The sequence below is a fragment of the Eptatretus burgeri genome, chromosome 15 (assembly GCF_056783735.1).
Source record: "Eptatretus burgeri isolate ZD-2024b chromosome 15, Ebu_testis_v1, whole genome shotgun sequence".
Lineage (NCBI taxonomy): Eukaryota > Metazoa > Chordata > Myxini > Myxiniformes > Myxinidae > Eptatretus > Eptatretus burgeri.
In genome coordinates this window covers 44111864-44126572 of record NC_140975.1, presented here as the reverse complement: position 1 = coordinate 44126572, position 14709 = coordinate 44111864, and the positions used below count along the sequence as shown (strand labels likewise).

Below are 14709 nucleotides of genomic sequence, written 5' to 3'. Positions count from 1 at the left end.
GGTTTGCAGAGAGAAAAAATGGCACTTCAGCCCCGTCTCCCTGCTACAGAGTCCACGGTAACTACAGCTGGAGCCGGGACGTGCATTTTTATCGTTACAGGTCGCGATGGATGCATTCCTTTCAACCTTGGAAGCAATAATTATGCAATTTTAGATTTTAGTCTATGTTGGGGGTCTGGAGGTCGGGGGTGGGTCCTGGAACCCTCCCAGCACAGAAGCTCATCAACCGTATTTTATTTTCCCGAGAACCTTGTACTGCCATTTCAGTTCCATTAAGTGCTATGTTTTTGTGACCTTATTTGATGTAGTAAAAGAGATTATTTTTCAGGAATAAGGGCATGGTTTGAATTTCAATAAGGCGATTCTAGTCCAAGCAGCAAGTCCACTTACTTGTAAGGAAGCTTTAGGAAAATCCAGGGAATGGAATTTTGGAATGGGTTTGAAAAAGAGCCCAATCTTGGGTCCACATCATTTGGCATAGCTTGACTGCAGAGGTGCTGCAATGATCACAGGCAGTCATTCCTTGGAAATTCAGAGCTACTCAGTCTATAAGGCCTCTGCCTGGAGCTCAGTGGAGTACTGCTTTCCCTATGGGCTGGCATTATATCTGTCGATCCTGGATTCTGTGACTGAAGCACTTAGTGAGGCTGAAGCACAGGGTCTCACATCACCTGCAGGTCGGCGGTCTCTGTTTCCTACCGTCTATGCTCCTACATTGCTCCCTCTGCTCTCAGTCATCCCTCTCCAGCAACGCCAGGGTGCATGCATTCTTCCAGTAACCCCATACTGGTTAAACTTCCAAAATCCATGTTGACTGCACACCTCAACTCTTTTATTCCTCACTTCTCTTGTCTATGGAGCCACCTTCGAGAAGCTCTTCTTCCCTCCAGGGCTTTAAGCAAGCAGTGCTGCCACGTCCAGTACTAAACCCCAAATCTGACCCATGATCTTTATTGCCCCCATTAACCTTTCCGAACTCAACCATCTTTCTTGATGATTTCAGTGTTTCCTCCCCTCCTCTTTGTTCATTCTCTTGATGTATGTCCCACTGTCAGATCTACCCTGCTCTTCCATGAGCCTCACTCCTGTAAAGAGCAAGAGGAAGGCATTTAAGTTTGATCGGGGTACTAACTTGACAACCCACTATTGCAGATGATACAACAGGCTTGCAAAGTGTTCTTGGCCCAAGTAAAGGTCAATTAATGAAACGTAACCTTTACCATTACTTTATTCTTTACCATTACATCACCCCTCGGGCTGGGGTCAAAAGGTCAAATACTAGAAAATGCAAATGCAGTCACTTTTAAACATTTTAAATGAAACTTTGCATATGCAATCATCATTGGGGGGTGCATGAAATATGTAACGATGTTTTTGGATTTGACCCCCGGTTCACGTCCCTGAGGATGGAAACTTAGGGTCAGGTCAGGTATGGCAGCATGCGCCAGAGCAGCGCGTCGCTGCGTCCGCTTTCCGCCTGTACTCCAGGGGCCTCCGTCTGGCCATCTCCCAGGCAGATGCCTGTCCCATCCCAATCTCCTTGAGATGCCGATCAACCTGCTGCAACCACGAGGCACGTGGTCGGCCCATTGCCCTCCTCCATTCACGAGACTCCCTCGCTGAGAGAATCTGGTGCGCAGGATCAGCATCAGGAAAACGAGCTACATGTCCATAGAGCCGCAGCTGACGCTCACGGACTAGGCAGGTAACAAATCTCATTTGAGTCTCTCTCAGCAACCGCTCGTTGCACACAAAGTCCGACCAGCGATAGCCAAGGATTCTCCGAAGAGACCTGGCACCAAAGGAATTAAGTCTCCGTCTCAGATCCTTGGTCAGAGTCCAAGTCTCGCATCCAGAGAGCAAGACTGGAAGCACCAAGTACTTGACTCGGACTTTCGTTCTCCCGCACAGGTACCGGCAGCGCCACACCCGATTATCCAGTGAATCCATGACTCCCCAGGCCCGACGCAGATGTCTATTGACCTCTGACTCACAGCCAGCAGAGACATGAATATCACTGCCAAGGTAAATGAATGTCTACACGACCTCAACATTCTCACCACAAACAGGCACAGACAGGACAGCAGCATCCAAGATGTCATTGAAAGCATGGATCTTAGTTTTGACCCAGGAAATCCGTGATCCCAGCGGCTCTGACTCCTCATTCAGCACCTCGAGGGCCCCTCAAAGGATATCAAAAGTCTCCACAAAGATGACTGCATCATCTGCAAAATCAAGGTCAGAGATCTTGACATTCCCAAACGATGCACCGCAGCTTGATCTCTCTGACATCCTCCCAATAATCCAGTCCATACAAGTGCTGAAAAGCGTGGGGGCCAGTACACACCCCTGATGAGCTCCAGTAACAACTGTAAATAAGGCAGAGATGGTACCACCACATCTCACAGCACTCTCAGTACCAGAGTATAGTTCAGACATCAGATCGATCAGTTTTGGTGGCACCCCACGAAGACCAAGAATCCTCCAGAGGGCATCCTTCACTGAATCCAATGCTTTTCAGAGATCAACATCGGCTGCAAGCAGCCCCTGCCGAAACTCTCGTCTGCATGTGGTGAGGACCCGAAGAGCAAGGATACGGTCAATCGTTGACCTCTTTGGTGTAAATTCTGACTGCTCTGGATGCTGGTGCTCAAGCAGATGGTGGCGAACCCTATCAAGAATTATCCGAGCAAAGACCTTGCCTGGCACTGAGAGCAGCGTCACCCCTCGGTAGTTGCAGTCTTGGCGATCACCCTTTCCTTTCCAGAGAGGGACAACAAAGCCCCTCTTCCAGTCAGTTGGGATGATGCCTGTGTTCCAGGCAGAGCACAGAACTGGATGCAACAACACGAGTGCAGCATTTACACCAGCCTTGAGAAGTTCAGCATGGATGCCACAAATCCCTGGAGCTTTACCCCATTTCAATCGGTTCACCGCAACCTGTGTTTCCACAAGTGAAGGTGGAACACAGTTGATCGGAGGGTCAGCAACAGGGATTGTAACACCCCTGACGTCCATCTCGACAGCTGGTGGATCACCCTGGTACAACCGCTCAAAGTAACCGGCCCAGCGGGCCTTCACTTCGGACTCCTCTGTCAAGAGCCGACCACCCTCTGTTATAACTGCAGTACACCGTGGGATGGGCTTGGATGAGCGCAATGCGTGAATTCCCCTGTAAGAAGGACGAGAATCACTTGACCACAGGTGATGCTCTACCCCCTCACAGATTCCTTGCACATAGGCCTCCTTGTCCACCCTCAGTGCACGTACAATTTTATGACTCAGCTCCCTGAACAGCTCAGCTCTGCCATTCAGCCTGGTCCTGCGACTGGTCAATGGTATCCAGTGTCCCTTGAGAGACAAAATTCTTCTTTGCCCTGCGGTGAGTTCCAAGACATCCACCGGAAACATCAAGGACGGTGGTCTTGAAGGCACTCCACAACTCTTCAGGACCTCCCAAAGCACCCAGACCCCCCAAATCTCTACTCAGCCTGTTCGCAAACTCCTCAGCTACCCTCTCATCCTTGAGCTTGCCAACATCCAGCCTCTGCTGGGATGGTACCATTCTCCTGGATTTAAGGTGCGACTTCAGAGTTGCTACAACAAGCCAGTGGTCACTATTGAGGAACTAAGCACTCCGGTAGACCCTGCAGTTCTGGATCATCCTCCAGCAACCATCAGCGAGGACATGGTGAATCTCCTTTGCCACACCACCAGCGTTGGAATACTAAGTCCAGCGATGAGCTTGTGGGCGCTGAAACCATGAACCGGCCACCCTACATCCATGACTTCTTGCAAAGTCAAGGAACTTAGTGCTATTCTGTTTCATAGTTCCTGACCCATGGGGACCAACACACGTCTCATAACCATCCCTATCAGTTCCAGCCGATGCATTGAAATCCCCCAATAATGGAAGTGTATCTCGGCTGGAACACTGATCAACCACAGACTCGAGCGTGGCGTAGAATGCATCCTTCACAGTGAGATCACTTGCCTCAGTCGGAGCATAAACAGAGACCAGGGAAATGACACCTAAGGAGTGACGAATCCTTAGTCTCATAATATGCTTGTTGACCAGTGTTACCTCAATTATCATTGGAGTTAGCTTCTTGGACACAGCTACACCAACTCCTTGGGAATGGTAACCATCAGAGCGACCAGACAAATAGTAGGTGTAACCACCCACCATGATCTTGCTGCAATCCGGTCTCCGAACCTCAGAGAGTGCTGCAATACCGATGTCAAAATGCTTGAGCTCAGATGATAACAGAGACAGGTGATCATCTTCTCTTAGGGATAGGACATTCCAGGCACCCACCCGAAGGGACTGCCTCAGGTTAACCCAAGGAGACCCGCCGTCTGATGGACGACACCTCAGCACCACTCCGACACGCTCTCCCGCAATCTGACCCGGGAATGTTACCCTGTGGTTTCCCTCCTATCATCAAAGATTAGGGGTCCCGAAGGCTTTGCCCCAATCCCGTCATCCGGTGAGCTGCCCTGCGAAGGGAAGCTGCCCAGGAGGTACTCCCAAGGAGTGGGTTTTCAGATTTCTTTGCGTTTTTGTGTTTTGCGGAATGAAGAGTTTTATGGTGGCCGGAGTGCAAATCCTGCCACCAACCTCCTAATAAGAAGTAACCCAACTGCAGGAGGACGTCCGCAGACACAGTTGGGTACTAGATATGGATGGCCGTTGGCTCACAAGGAGCTCCTCTGCCCTTTGACAGGTTTTGTTTTTAATCCTGCTGGGTGTCCATATCCAAACACCCTCCTCACCAAAAAACAGGGGTCAAAATGGGGAAAAAAAAAATCTAACTCCAAATTTGATATTTGGGTCATTCCTGTTGGAACTTTTTGTCATCTTTCAACTTTGCTTTAGGGTTGGAAGTTTGGGGATTTGCGATGGTCCACCACCGACTTCACTCGAGTTCTTATTGCAGGATTATCGTTTGAATGCTGAGCAACCGGTGGCTGGACATCTCGTATGTGTTCAAGCAACCCGTTAACATGCTTCAGTAAATATATGGCTTTAATGAATGAAAACTATTCAACACAATGACAAACTTGTAAGCGTGGTGATTTCATTGCACGGCTGGGTTCCATAGTGTGTGAAACACAGGAGTCAGGGTTTCACAAGCACCCCCTGAAGGTGCATTCAGATCGGTTTGATTCTGATTAAAGGGTAGGATTGGATGTGGGCTGAGTCGAGAAAGAAGAATCCAATCAAGATAAGGAAGAAGAGGGTGGAGTGGGGGGGGTGGATGATAGGTGGAGAGGTCAGTGTAGGAGGAATGAGATGAAAGGACTAAGGGGAGGGATGGATATGGAGTAATCTGCCAATGAGAGGATCAAACGTTGTACCATTTTTGCTCCCTAATAAATAAATAGGTGACCCTATTTAGCCATTGGAGAAAGTGCATTACAAATGGATATTTGCTTTGTTTTTTAAATTCACATAAGTTTTGTGAAAGTGATGTGTTGAGGTTTTCACACCGGCTCACAATCTTTGAGTAGACGAACAGCTTTGGGCCAGCCAAGGCAACACCCGTGAACAATCGGAAGACCTGACGTTGAGCGGATTTTTATTTCTATCGTGCTTGTCAGGTGACCGGAGCAGTATCGGCAGCACGGGAAGCGTCGGGAGCAGTCGGAGCTCCGGCAGTGGTCAAAGCGCCGGGAGCACCAATGGGCAGCACCGTGGCATCAATGGAGACGGCAAGGTTGTACCCCAGCAATGACGTCTGCTGTCCCGGTTCCCTTTCCTTTCATTCCGGGATGTAAATTGTGTTGTACCATCAGAACGATATCACGTATACACCTGTGTGAGAGATTGGGCTTGCTGGTCTCTGTGGTAGTGATGTGCCTGCCTTGGCCCTCTCCATGTCCGCAGCCCATTCAGGTGGTTCAGTCTCTGCAGCCTGTCCTTGAGTCGAGTGGAAAGCAACAGAGTGTCGCCATCGGTGAGTTGCACCAGAACCGCCTGCACTCACAGTTGCACAGTTTAACTCACACTTTAACTCACAGTTAAAGGTGTATTACCATTATTAACAATATTTTTTTTAACCTCAGTTATCATTATGAAATTTAGGAACCAAAATAGATTTCAAATTGCTACAAATATTCACATAAAAGTGCAAGTCAAGTACAGCGGGAGGTTTCAATGGCTAACAAAGTTTGTTCTTCATGCCATTTGTTTACACAACTCGAGTGGACAAAGTTCACCGATGGGACGGCATGTTGAGCGGAGGGACAGTGCGATTTTTACTCTTATTATTTAATTTTCAGTCTCGGGTTTGAAAGTTTTCGGTTTTGGAGCAGTTATATTTCTTCGTCCAAAGTTCAGCGATTATTTTGTTGATGAGATAATGTTGAACGAACCCTGGATCGGCCTTTATCTGCCATCAAAATGGCAACCGTGACACCGGTTATCTGGTACAAAGGTATGATGCCTCGGAATTCCTGGGGGAATCTTTGATAAGGCCTTCTGTTGCCCATGCACAGGTATGTCAACAACAACATGTTTTCACCATGAAATGGTGACATGACGAGCTTAATTTTTTTTTAATGACAAAATATTTACCTGCGTACGCTATGTTATCGACCAATCGTACATTTCTTTACGAAAGACAAGATCAGGACAAAATGTTGTCCATGGCTTGATTAACCGTCGATGTAAGTCATTACTTTTACTTTCCTTATCGATCCTTTGTCTGTTTCCGTTTGCACAACAGACTATGAGCCTCTCCGTTAATAAACAAACCACATTAAGCGGCACCATCAGTCTGTCTTGAGGATACCTTGCAAATACCAAACCTCACCTGTCAACTGGGATCTCTTGAAGGGCACCTTATAATCGCCAATTGAGAACCTGGCAGTGAGGTGAAGGGACAAGCCTGGTTCAGTGGTACACTGCAGTCATGCGACTGTGTGTGTGTGTGTGTGTGTGTGTGTGTGTGTGTGTGTGTGTGTGTGTGTGTGTGTGTGTGTGTGTGTGTGTGTGTGTGTGTGTGTGTCCGACTGTCCATCCTATTGAAAGTGAGTTAACAAGAACTTTATGTCTTTGTTCTTCAAAACTACTACAACTACAACTACCATCACCTTGTAGAGTCGACGTGGGAAAGTGTTTGGCCCAAGCTTCTCACAAACCAGTTGGCCAGACCTAACATTCAACGGAAGGTGATTTGGTCAGGAGGGTGCCAGTGATAGCTCGCCTACTTTTTGTGAAAGACACTGTGGCGTCTTCAGACAGGTCCTCTGGTTTAACGTCCTTCCGACGGACGGTTCCCACATTGTTGCCTCACCCCCTCCACAGGTATCTTGTGGAAGGGGAGATGCATCAAAATGTGTTCAAATACACAATTGACAGATTTTACTTCCCACCCCACCCTCCAACCCCCCCCCCCTTCACGCACCATCATGGTATTTACTAAATGACAAACTGTGGTTCGTTAAAATGGATTCTTACAAGATTTTCCCTTCGCAGAGTCATCTCGGCCGCAGCGAGTCTCCGGCTGTCCGTCTACCGAACACTTCGAAGGGGACACTTCCCAGCAGTTGGACATGTTAGACAAGGTGAGTTTGGTGCGAATGAATAAAATTAATTTACGAATGCACCGACTTTTACCTGTGCTTTGCAACTCGTCAACACTGCCACAACCTCTTTCCTCTAATGGCAGGAGGGTCTTGCCATTTACGAGTGGCTCTCTAAGTTCCAGCTGCAGCAGTATGCGACAAACTTCATTGACGCCTGTTACGACATGCCCACTATCAGCCGCATGACACCTGAGGTGGGAATCGACGATAATCTGCCGATACTCCCACAGATAGGATGCATGTTTGCGTGCACATTGGTGGAGGCTGTCTATGTATTTATGTGTAACACATATAGGGGGGCTTGAGTGGGTAAATTGATACAGAAAATGAAAGTGGGGTAGGGGAGGTAAGAGAATGCAGAAGGGGAAGGGGTGGTAGGGAGAGGGAAAATACCAAGAATGTAACTCTGAAGGGGGAGTTTAAATTTTAGGCATCGCTATTGAACGAATGTTTTTAAGTTGAGGCTTCCTTAGCAAGACCAAATCAGATTTAGGTGTAAAGCTTCACACAAGCTTTGTAATGGCATGCAGAAACACACAATGAAGGGGAGAGGAAGCAAAGTAAAGCAAAATGCCACATTTGCAATCCATCCATAGTAAATTTGGTGAAGCCATTAGGTTGGACTGAGCAATGAAGATGGGAGAGTAGGAAGGAGGAGTAATTGGAAGGGTGTGGAAGAGCAAGGGAAGAAATTATGAAACTATGTAAGGGGGAAGAGGGGGAGTAAAACTTCACAATATTGTATGTAATGTCTACGTTGTAAGATATAATGTCTGTGTATCATTTTTGCATCTTCTCCCAAACCACTGGTCACACAAAATCGAAATTAGGACTGCATTAATCGCCAACAATGTTCATTATTCACATTGATAGATGCCCAGGTAAGTCATGAGATGTTGCTGATTGGGTGTGCGAGGTGAGGTGCACTGCGACTGACTTGTGGCAAATGACGTCGATACACTATTGCTGCACTTCTTTTTCTGCCATCTCGGCCTTCACGCTCTTAGAATTTCCCCAAAAAAATATTTAACGTAACAAACCACAAAGCGTGTGGCTGGGACCCACCTGGTAGCTTGTGTGTATGCATATACAATTATATATATATATTTTTTTTTTATATATATATATATATATATATATATATATATATATATATCACATACACGGGGTCTGCCTAGTAGACCCGCAAGACGTCAGCCATTATAAAGCTTGCTAGAAAGAGTTACACACATGAGAATCACAATGCTACACACCTCTTCAGCTACCGGACCAGTTTCATCGCTTATTGGTGAATCACCAGCGACAGCGCAGACAGAAATGCATACTAATGAGGCTCCCAAGCATGGACCATGTGCAAAAGTCAAAAGCAGTCAATATATAAATAATAAAGAAAGACCCACACACATCTCTCACTTGTGAATAGAGGGAATAACCAATCAGATCTCACCAAATCAACTAAAAACACACACACACACACACACACACACACACGACATCTTAGAATGCAATACTTTGTGTATTTAAAATGAATTGCAATCCTCACCACAGGATCTCACTGCCATTGGAGTCACAAAACCTGGCCACAGAAAGAAGATTACATCGGAGATCGGCAAACTCAACATCTCAGAATGGCTGCCGGACTCGAAACCAGTAAGCTCCGCTTGTCCCCTCAAAATGGCGGATACGTTCCGTTATCATTTGGCATTAGTTACAGGGATGAGTAATAATTGTTACTCTCATACTAACTCGAATATTATTATGAAACTCCCTGAGAAACTCGAATGGGTAACTCACACTTTTTTTATAATTAATCTCCACCATCGAAGATGGACGGAGGTTACTGTTTTCACCCCTGTCTGTTTGTTTGTTTGTTTGTGAACAGTATTACGGAAAAACTGCTGGACGGATTTCGATGAAACTTGGTGGGGGATTAGGTATGGTCCAAGGATCATGCCATTAGATCTTGGAGTTTGTCCAAAGTCCAATATGGCCGCTATGGCTGCCATTTTGAAGAAAAAAAATGAATTTTTGCATTTCTACATGTTTTAAGTGATTTCCAACCAAAAAAAAAAATTGTTAGAGAAAAAAAAAATTGCAACTTTTTTCAAAAAATTTCATTTTATTTGAAAAATATTTGAATTTTTTTTGCATTTCTACATGTTTTAAGTGATTTCCAACCCCCTAAAAAAAATTTGTTAGAGAAAAAAAACCCAGAAATTTTTCACCTTTTTAAAAAAAAAAATTTCGATTTTTTTTTTTGGCATTTCTACATGCGCGTCGATCTAGTTTAGTTTATTCAATCGTGGTTCAGTAGAGTCTGATCCGTTTTGACGTACAATGAATAGGATATCAGGTTCACTTAAGTGACCCAGCAGTATTGGCGGCGGAGGTTTTGCACTCTACCGAGTGCTCCCCCTCTAGTTTATTTATTTTTACAGTGATCTAATGCTCATGGAGAAACTTCCACATCAATCACACGCAGGACAAGGACATGACTATACATGTACATTTACATTCATTACGAGGACATTAGTCGATGGACAATTGGACAAACGGAAGGTATATGGGATAGGAACCTGTGTTCCCTGCATCATGAGCCAGTGGTTCAGATGAGAAAATGAACACTACTTGTAGCTGCGAGACAGTTAACATGAGTTTGGGTATCACAGCATCTCACAACCCTGTACCACGTCTGAGTATGTAGAATTATTACTCCAGCACCATAGATCCAGAAGCAAAAGGCACTATATAAATACAATTATTATGAAAGTTAATATTATTATTATTCCACACCAATGCAAATTTTCTATAAAAGACCACTCTAAGCAGCAGAACAGAAATGTCAAAATATGTCCAATTGCAAGAGTTGTATTGTCGAGGTGTGCACTGTTTGCTTGACTGGTATACTTCTTTCCTGCTCTGACCCATATGTGCCATAAGTTTTTAATAATGTTTTTGCACATTTAAGTGACAAAACCTAAAAGTTACATCCGACAAGATGGTGCTGAGGTACCGCACTTGCCTCTGAACTGTCTCATCTGGGTTCACTTCCCGACCCGACTCTAAAACTGTCAGGTTGGTGTTTCGCGGGTAGGGTGTTGCATCATAAAGTGCACCGCCCACCTGATGGTTGTTGATCCATATGGCTCGTCTTTCCATATTAGCTGGTGGACCTTAAACATCCCATAGTATATTATGCGATGAGTGGATGTGTTATCACCAGCACCCTGAACAAATTCCTGCTGCAACTGGCTGCTGGGAAGGTGATGGCAAACTGAGTATAATCCATAGCAGCACCGACGGACTGTCCAATGGGGGTGAGCATGAGAGAGACAGAGAAAACAGACACATGCAACTTTGGGTTGTATTTTTTGGGGGGGGGGCGGGGGGGATGAAACGGCCTGTAGGATATAGGTTACGATGGCCTTCAGTTTTTCAGCATCAGGAGATAAATCGGGGGGATGGCCGAGACCTAGAGGTATGCACACTCGCCTCCAAGCTGTCGAGTCTGGGCTTGAATCCTGATCCTGACCCAGCTATAAACTGTCATCCTGGTGTTTCACATGCAGGGCGATTCATCAGTGTGTGCCGTCTCTCGGATGGACGTTAAACTGGGCGTCCCATCTGTTGGCATTAGCGAGTGGCCGTTAAAGATCCCACAGTGTCCTTCAGGTGAAGAGTGGATGAGTTATCGCCGGCACCATCAACAAATTCCAAATTCCTGTTCTCACCAACAGGGAGCACTGCATTAGCGGCATAACGACTCATCTAATGATGCTACTCCGCAGCCTTGTGCTGCATACAAAAGAAAAAGAAGAAACTATCGTGATTATAATGGAGGTTTTATATATATATATATGTATGTATGTATATGTATATATATATATATATATATATGTATGTATATGTATATATATATATATATGTATGTATGTATATGTATATATATATATATATATGTATATGTATGTATATGTATATATATATATATATATATATATATATATATATATATATATATATATATGTATGTATATGTATATATATATATATATATATATATATATATATATATATATATATGTATGTATATGTATATATATATATATGTATGTATATATATATATATTGTTGTGGTTACCAAATTCGCAAACCACCATTCAGGTCCCTTAGGTGAGGTATCTCGGTAAGTGCATGTGTAGTTAGGCCCAAACCCGTTGTCTAGTGGGAATACATGTCATATATGCGTGCTGCGACTCTTCAGGATAGCCGTTTTTCTTTAACTATCTTTATTTTGGACCAACCGCCATGATTACCACCACAACCACAACATCAACCACCAACCACAACGCCGCTTCACCACAACCGCCACGACCTTCACGTCACACCTCGCAACCGTAGCATCGCCACCGTTCTTGCCTCGCTGTGGGTACCGGTGTTGGACTTGTGCAGGGCGCGCGTCGAACAGCGTGTACAAAATCACGGATTTTGTGCTTCAAAAACGGATCAAAAACGACACACGCCCACTTTTTGCCGTCCAATCGGTGAGCGAGGGGCGATTTGGCCCCGCCTCCAGGGCGTTGGAGGGCGATCGATATATGCAAATTTGTGGATCAAAAAGCCTTCACGCCCACTTTTTCTCGGGCCAATGGGGAGCGAGGTGAAAGGTCAAAGGGAGGGGGTCAAAGGCGAAGCTACGGGGGGATAAAAGGACCGTGTTCGTCAGTCAAGAGGCGAAGAGTAAGAAGAAGGGTCGGTCGGAGAGTCAAGAAGTGGAGAGTCGGGGAGTCCAGAGGCGGAGAGTAGGAGAGTCGGAAGCAGAGGGTCAAGACTTCGCGGGCGGTGGAGCTGCTCGTCGTGTGCGTTGGAGTCGGAACGGAGGGGACGAGCTGTGGAAAGGCGGCGACACCAGACGAGGGGGTGCTCGCGTCGTGCAGGGAGCTGCACCCGAGGGAGGCCGACAGCGCGACCTGGCCGAGGTGGAGACGCACACCAGGGATAATAATGATCCTCTATACCCCGAGCATCAGCAACCCCCTCCTGTTTCCCCCCGCGCTGAGATAGTGCGACCAAGGGGGCCCCTTTCCCACCCCCTGCCAGACACTGTCCGCGAGGCCCGCGGAGTTGAGGCGCCATCGCCGCTCCGCGTCTCATCACCAGACGGGTAGGCGCGACCCGGTCTCGGCCTCAGGCCCGCCTCATTCTTGGGGGTATTCTTCTTTTCCTTGGTTTTGGGTATGTGTTGTCGGCGCCGTCTGTGAAGTAGAATTGTATAAGTGTTGCCGTGTGCTCGCGTAGTCGGTATTAGCTCTGCATTGTTTTCACTTTTATATTTGCTTTTTGTGTAAATGGAATTGTGTTTTTCTTTTCTGTGTGCTTTTGGTGGAATTGAATATGTGTGCTTCCCGTGTGCATCGCGAATAAATGTGCTTTGTGTTGAACTGTTTCCCGCTTCGCTTCGTCATTTCTCCCATTGAATCCTCATCTTGCTTCACGTAAAGGGTTGGTAGTGGGCTGAATACGCCCGATAATTAATCGAACCGTCGAGGTCGACGAATAACACCGCTCGGTTATTCTGATAGTACGGAACGGGTCGCTTAAGTGGCCCGTGTCCGAAGTCGACCTGCGGCGAGGTGCGATCGCCCGGTCTACCCTCCGCGTGGGTACTTAGGTAGGTCGAATTTGGCGAGCAACCCTATCCCACGCGGGGGCTGATTGGCTCGATCGCGGTGAGACCGAAAGGTCCACCCGTGACTGGTTCCCGGCGTTAGTCCGAGAGGGTCACGACTGGATTGTCCGTCCGGTGGGCGACGTGCCGCGATTCGAGTTACGTGGCCGTCAGCACGCCGGCGGGCGCGAATACCGCAACACTGGTGTCAGGTCGTGCGATATAAACTCATCGCCCTCCTCGCGGCACTGGTATCGGAGAACAGGAAAACGGGCTCTCCTGTCTCCGGCTAAATTCACGGGAATCGGTCCAGGGGTGAGAGAAGCGACCCCCGATTCCCTCCAAATTACGAGCGAGCAAATTAACCCTTCACGAGAAGCAAGATGGCGTCTCAAGGCGAGCGGGAGCCGGGGGTATTAGAAATGGATGTAGAATGTGTAGGATCCATGGTCCAGGATGGAATCCCCGAGCAGGAAATGTTGATTGTGCAGGAACACGGACTCGCCCAACTGAACCCAGGGCCCGAGGTGGGTGCGGCAGCGGCCGCGGTGTATGACACCTCCCCCCCCTCTCCACCAAGACCCTTCCCCAACCCCTGCCGAAACGGCTCACTCAAGCGCACCCGACATGGCCCAGCTATGCGCCATGCTGGCGGCAATGACAAATGAAATAAAAAACGAAATGAAAGACATGAACAAACAAATAAACGAAAAGATGGATACAAATAAAAACGAAATGAAAGACATGAACAAGCAAATGAATGAAGTGAAAACGACGATGGATACAAATACAAACGAAATGAAAGGCATGAACGAAAAGATGGATACAAATACAAATGAAATGAAAAACGAAATGAACAAGCAAATAAACGGAATGGAAGCAAACATGAAGGAAGAAATGAAAGAGCTACGGGGTGAGACGCAGAACATGGGCCGATGCCTGCAGGCGGGCATGAAGGCCGTGACCAGGGAGCTGGGAATGGCGACTCCACGTGTGGGAGCAAACGAGCTGGAAGGGGGTGCAACGGCTGACAGGCCCGCGGTGGAGGCGGGTGAAAAAATAATTCGGGGGGCGTGTTGGACGAGGGTCGTGACAGAGGAATCGACGGTGACCAAGAGGGAAAAATTAAATGGGGAGACCAAAACGTGTGAGACGAGACACGAGGTGACGACAAAGGAAATAATAATAGTTGAGACAAGGGAGGTAAAGGGTGAAGAGTTGGCAGTGACGGTAGCCGGGAAGGGAACGATAGAGGAGAGACTGCACGGTGAGGACGGGGTAAGTGACGCGCACACACACACGGAGGTAGTGGAGGACAATGGGGTTGAGCTCGCGGAGCGTGTGGGGACCCAGTGCGAGCACCTGGATGGCCTCCTCCAGGAACGAGGGGAGGGAGTATGCCCCCTTGAGGCGAGTCACGACCAGGTGAGTTCGGTCGTGCTTTGCGA

The 14709-nt window shown here is 47.1% G+C and overlaps 2 protein-coding genes across 7 annotated transcripts in view; one reads left to right on the top strand and one right to left on the bottom strand.

Annotated features, from left to right (window-relative positions):
- The window catches only part of LOC147012075 (caskin-1-like), a 274888-nt gene that overhangs the window by 233521 nt on the left and 26658 nt on the right, over positions 1 to 14709 (top strand). For all 6 annotated transcript variants that reach the window (XM_085858227.1, XM_085858229.1, XM_085858226.1 and 3 more), the window contains 6 exons: positions 10 to 57; positions 5605 to 5720; positions 5891 to 5960; positions 7484 to 7572; positions 7677 to 7787; positions 9142 to 9243. In XM_085858227.1, the coding sequence (XP_085714353.1) occupies positions 10 to 57; positions 5605 to 5720; positions 5891 to 5960; positions 7484 to 7572; positions 7677 to 7787; positions 9142 to 9243 (536 nt within the window). The remainder of the gene's footprint in view (positions 1 to 9; positions 58 to 5604; positions 5721 to 5890; positions 5961 to 7483; positions 7573 to 7676; positions 7788 to 9141; positions 9244 to 14709) is intronic.
- LOC147012074 (E3 ubiquitin-protein ligase TRAF7-like) overlaps positions 5852 to 14709 on the bottom strand; it is a 113873-nt gene continuing 105015 nt past the window's right edge. Inside the window, exon 22 of the transcript XR_015051981.1 lies at positions 5852 to 5980. The gene's annotated coding sequence lies outside the window, so the exon portion shown is untranslated. The remainder of the gene's footprint in view (positions 5981 to 14709) is intronic.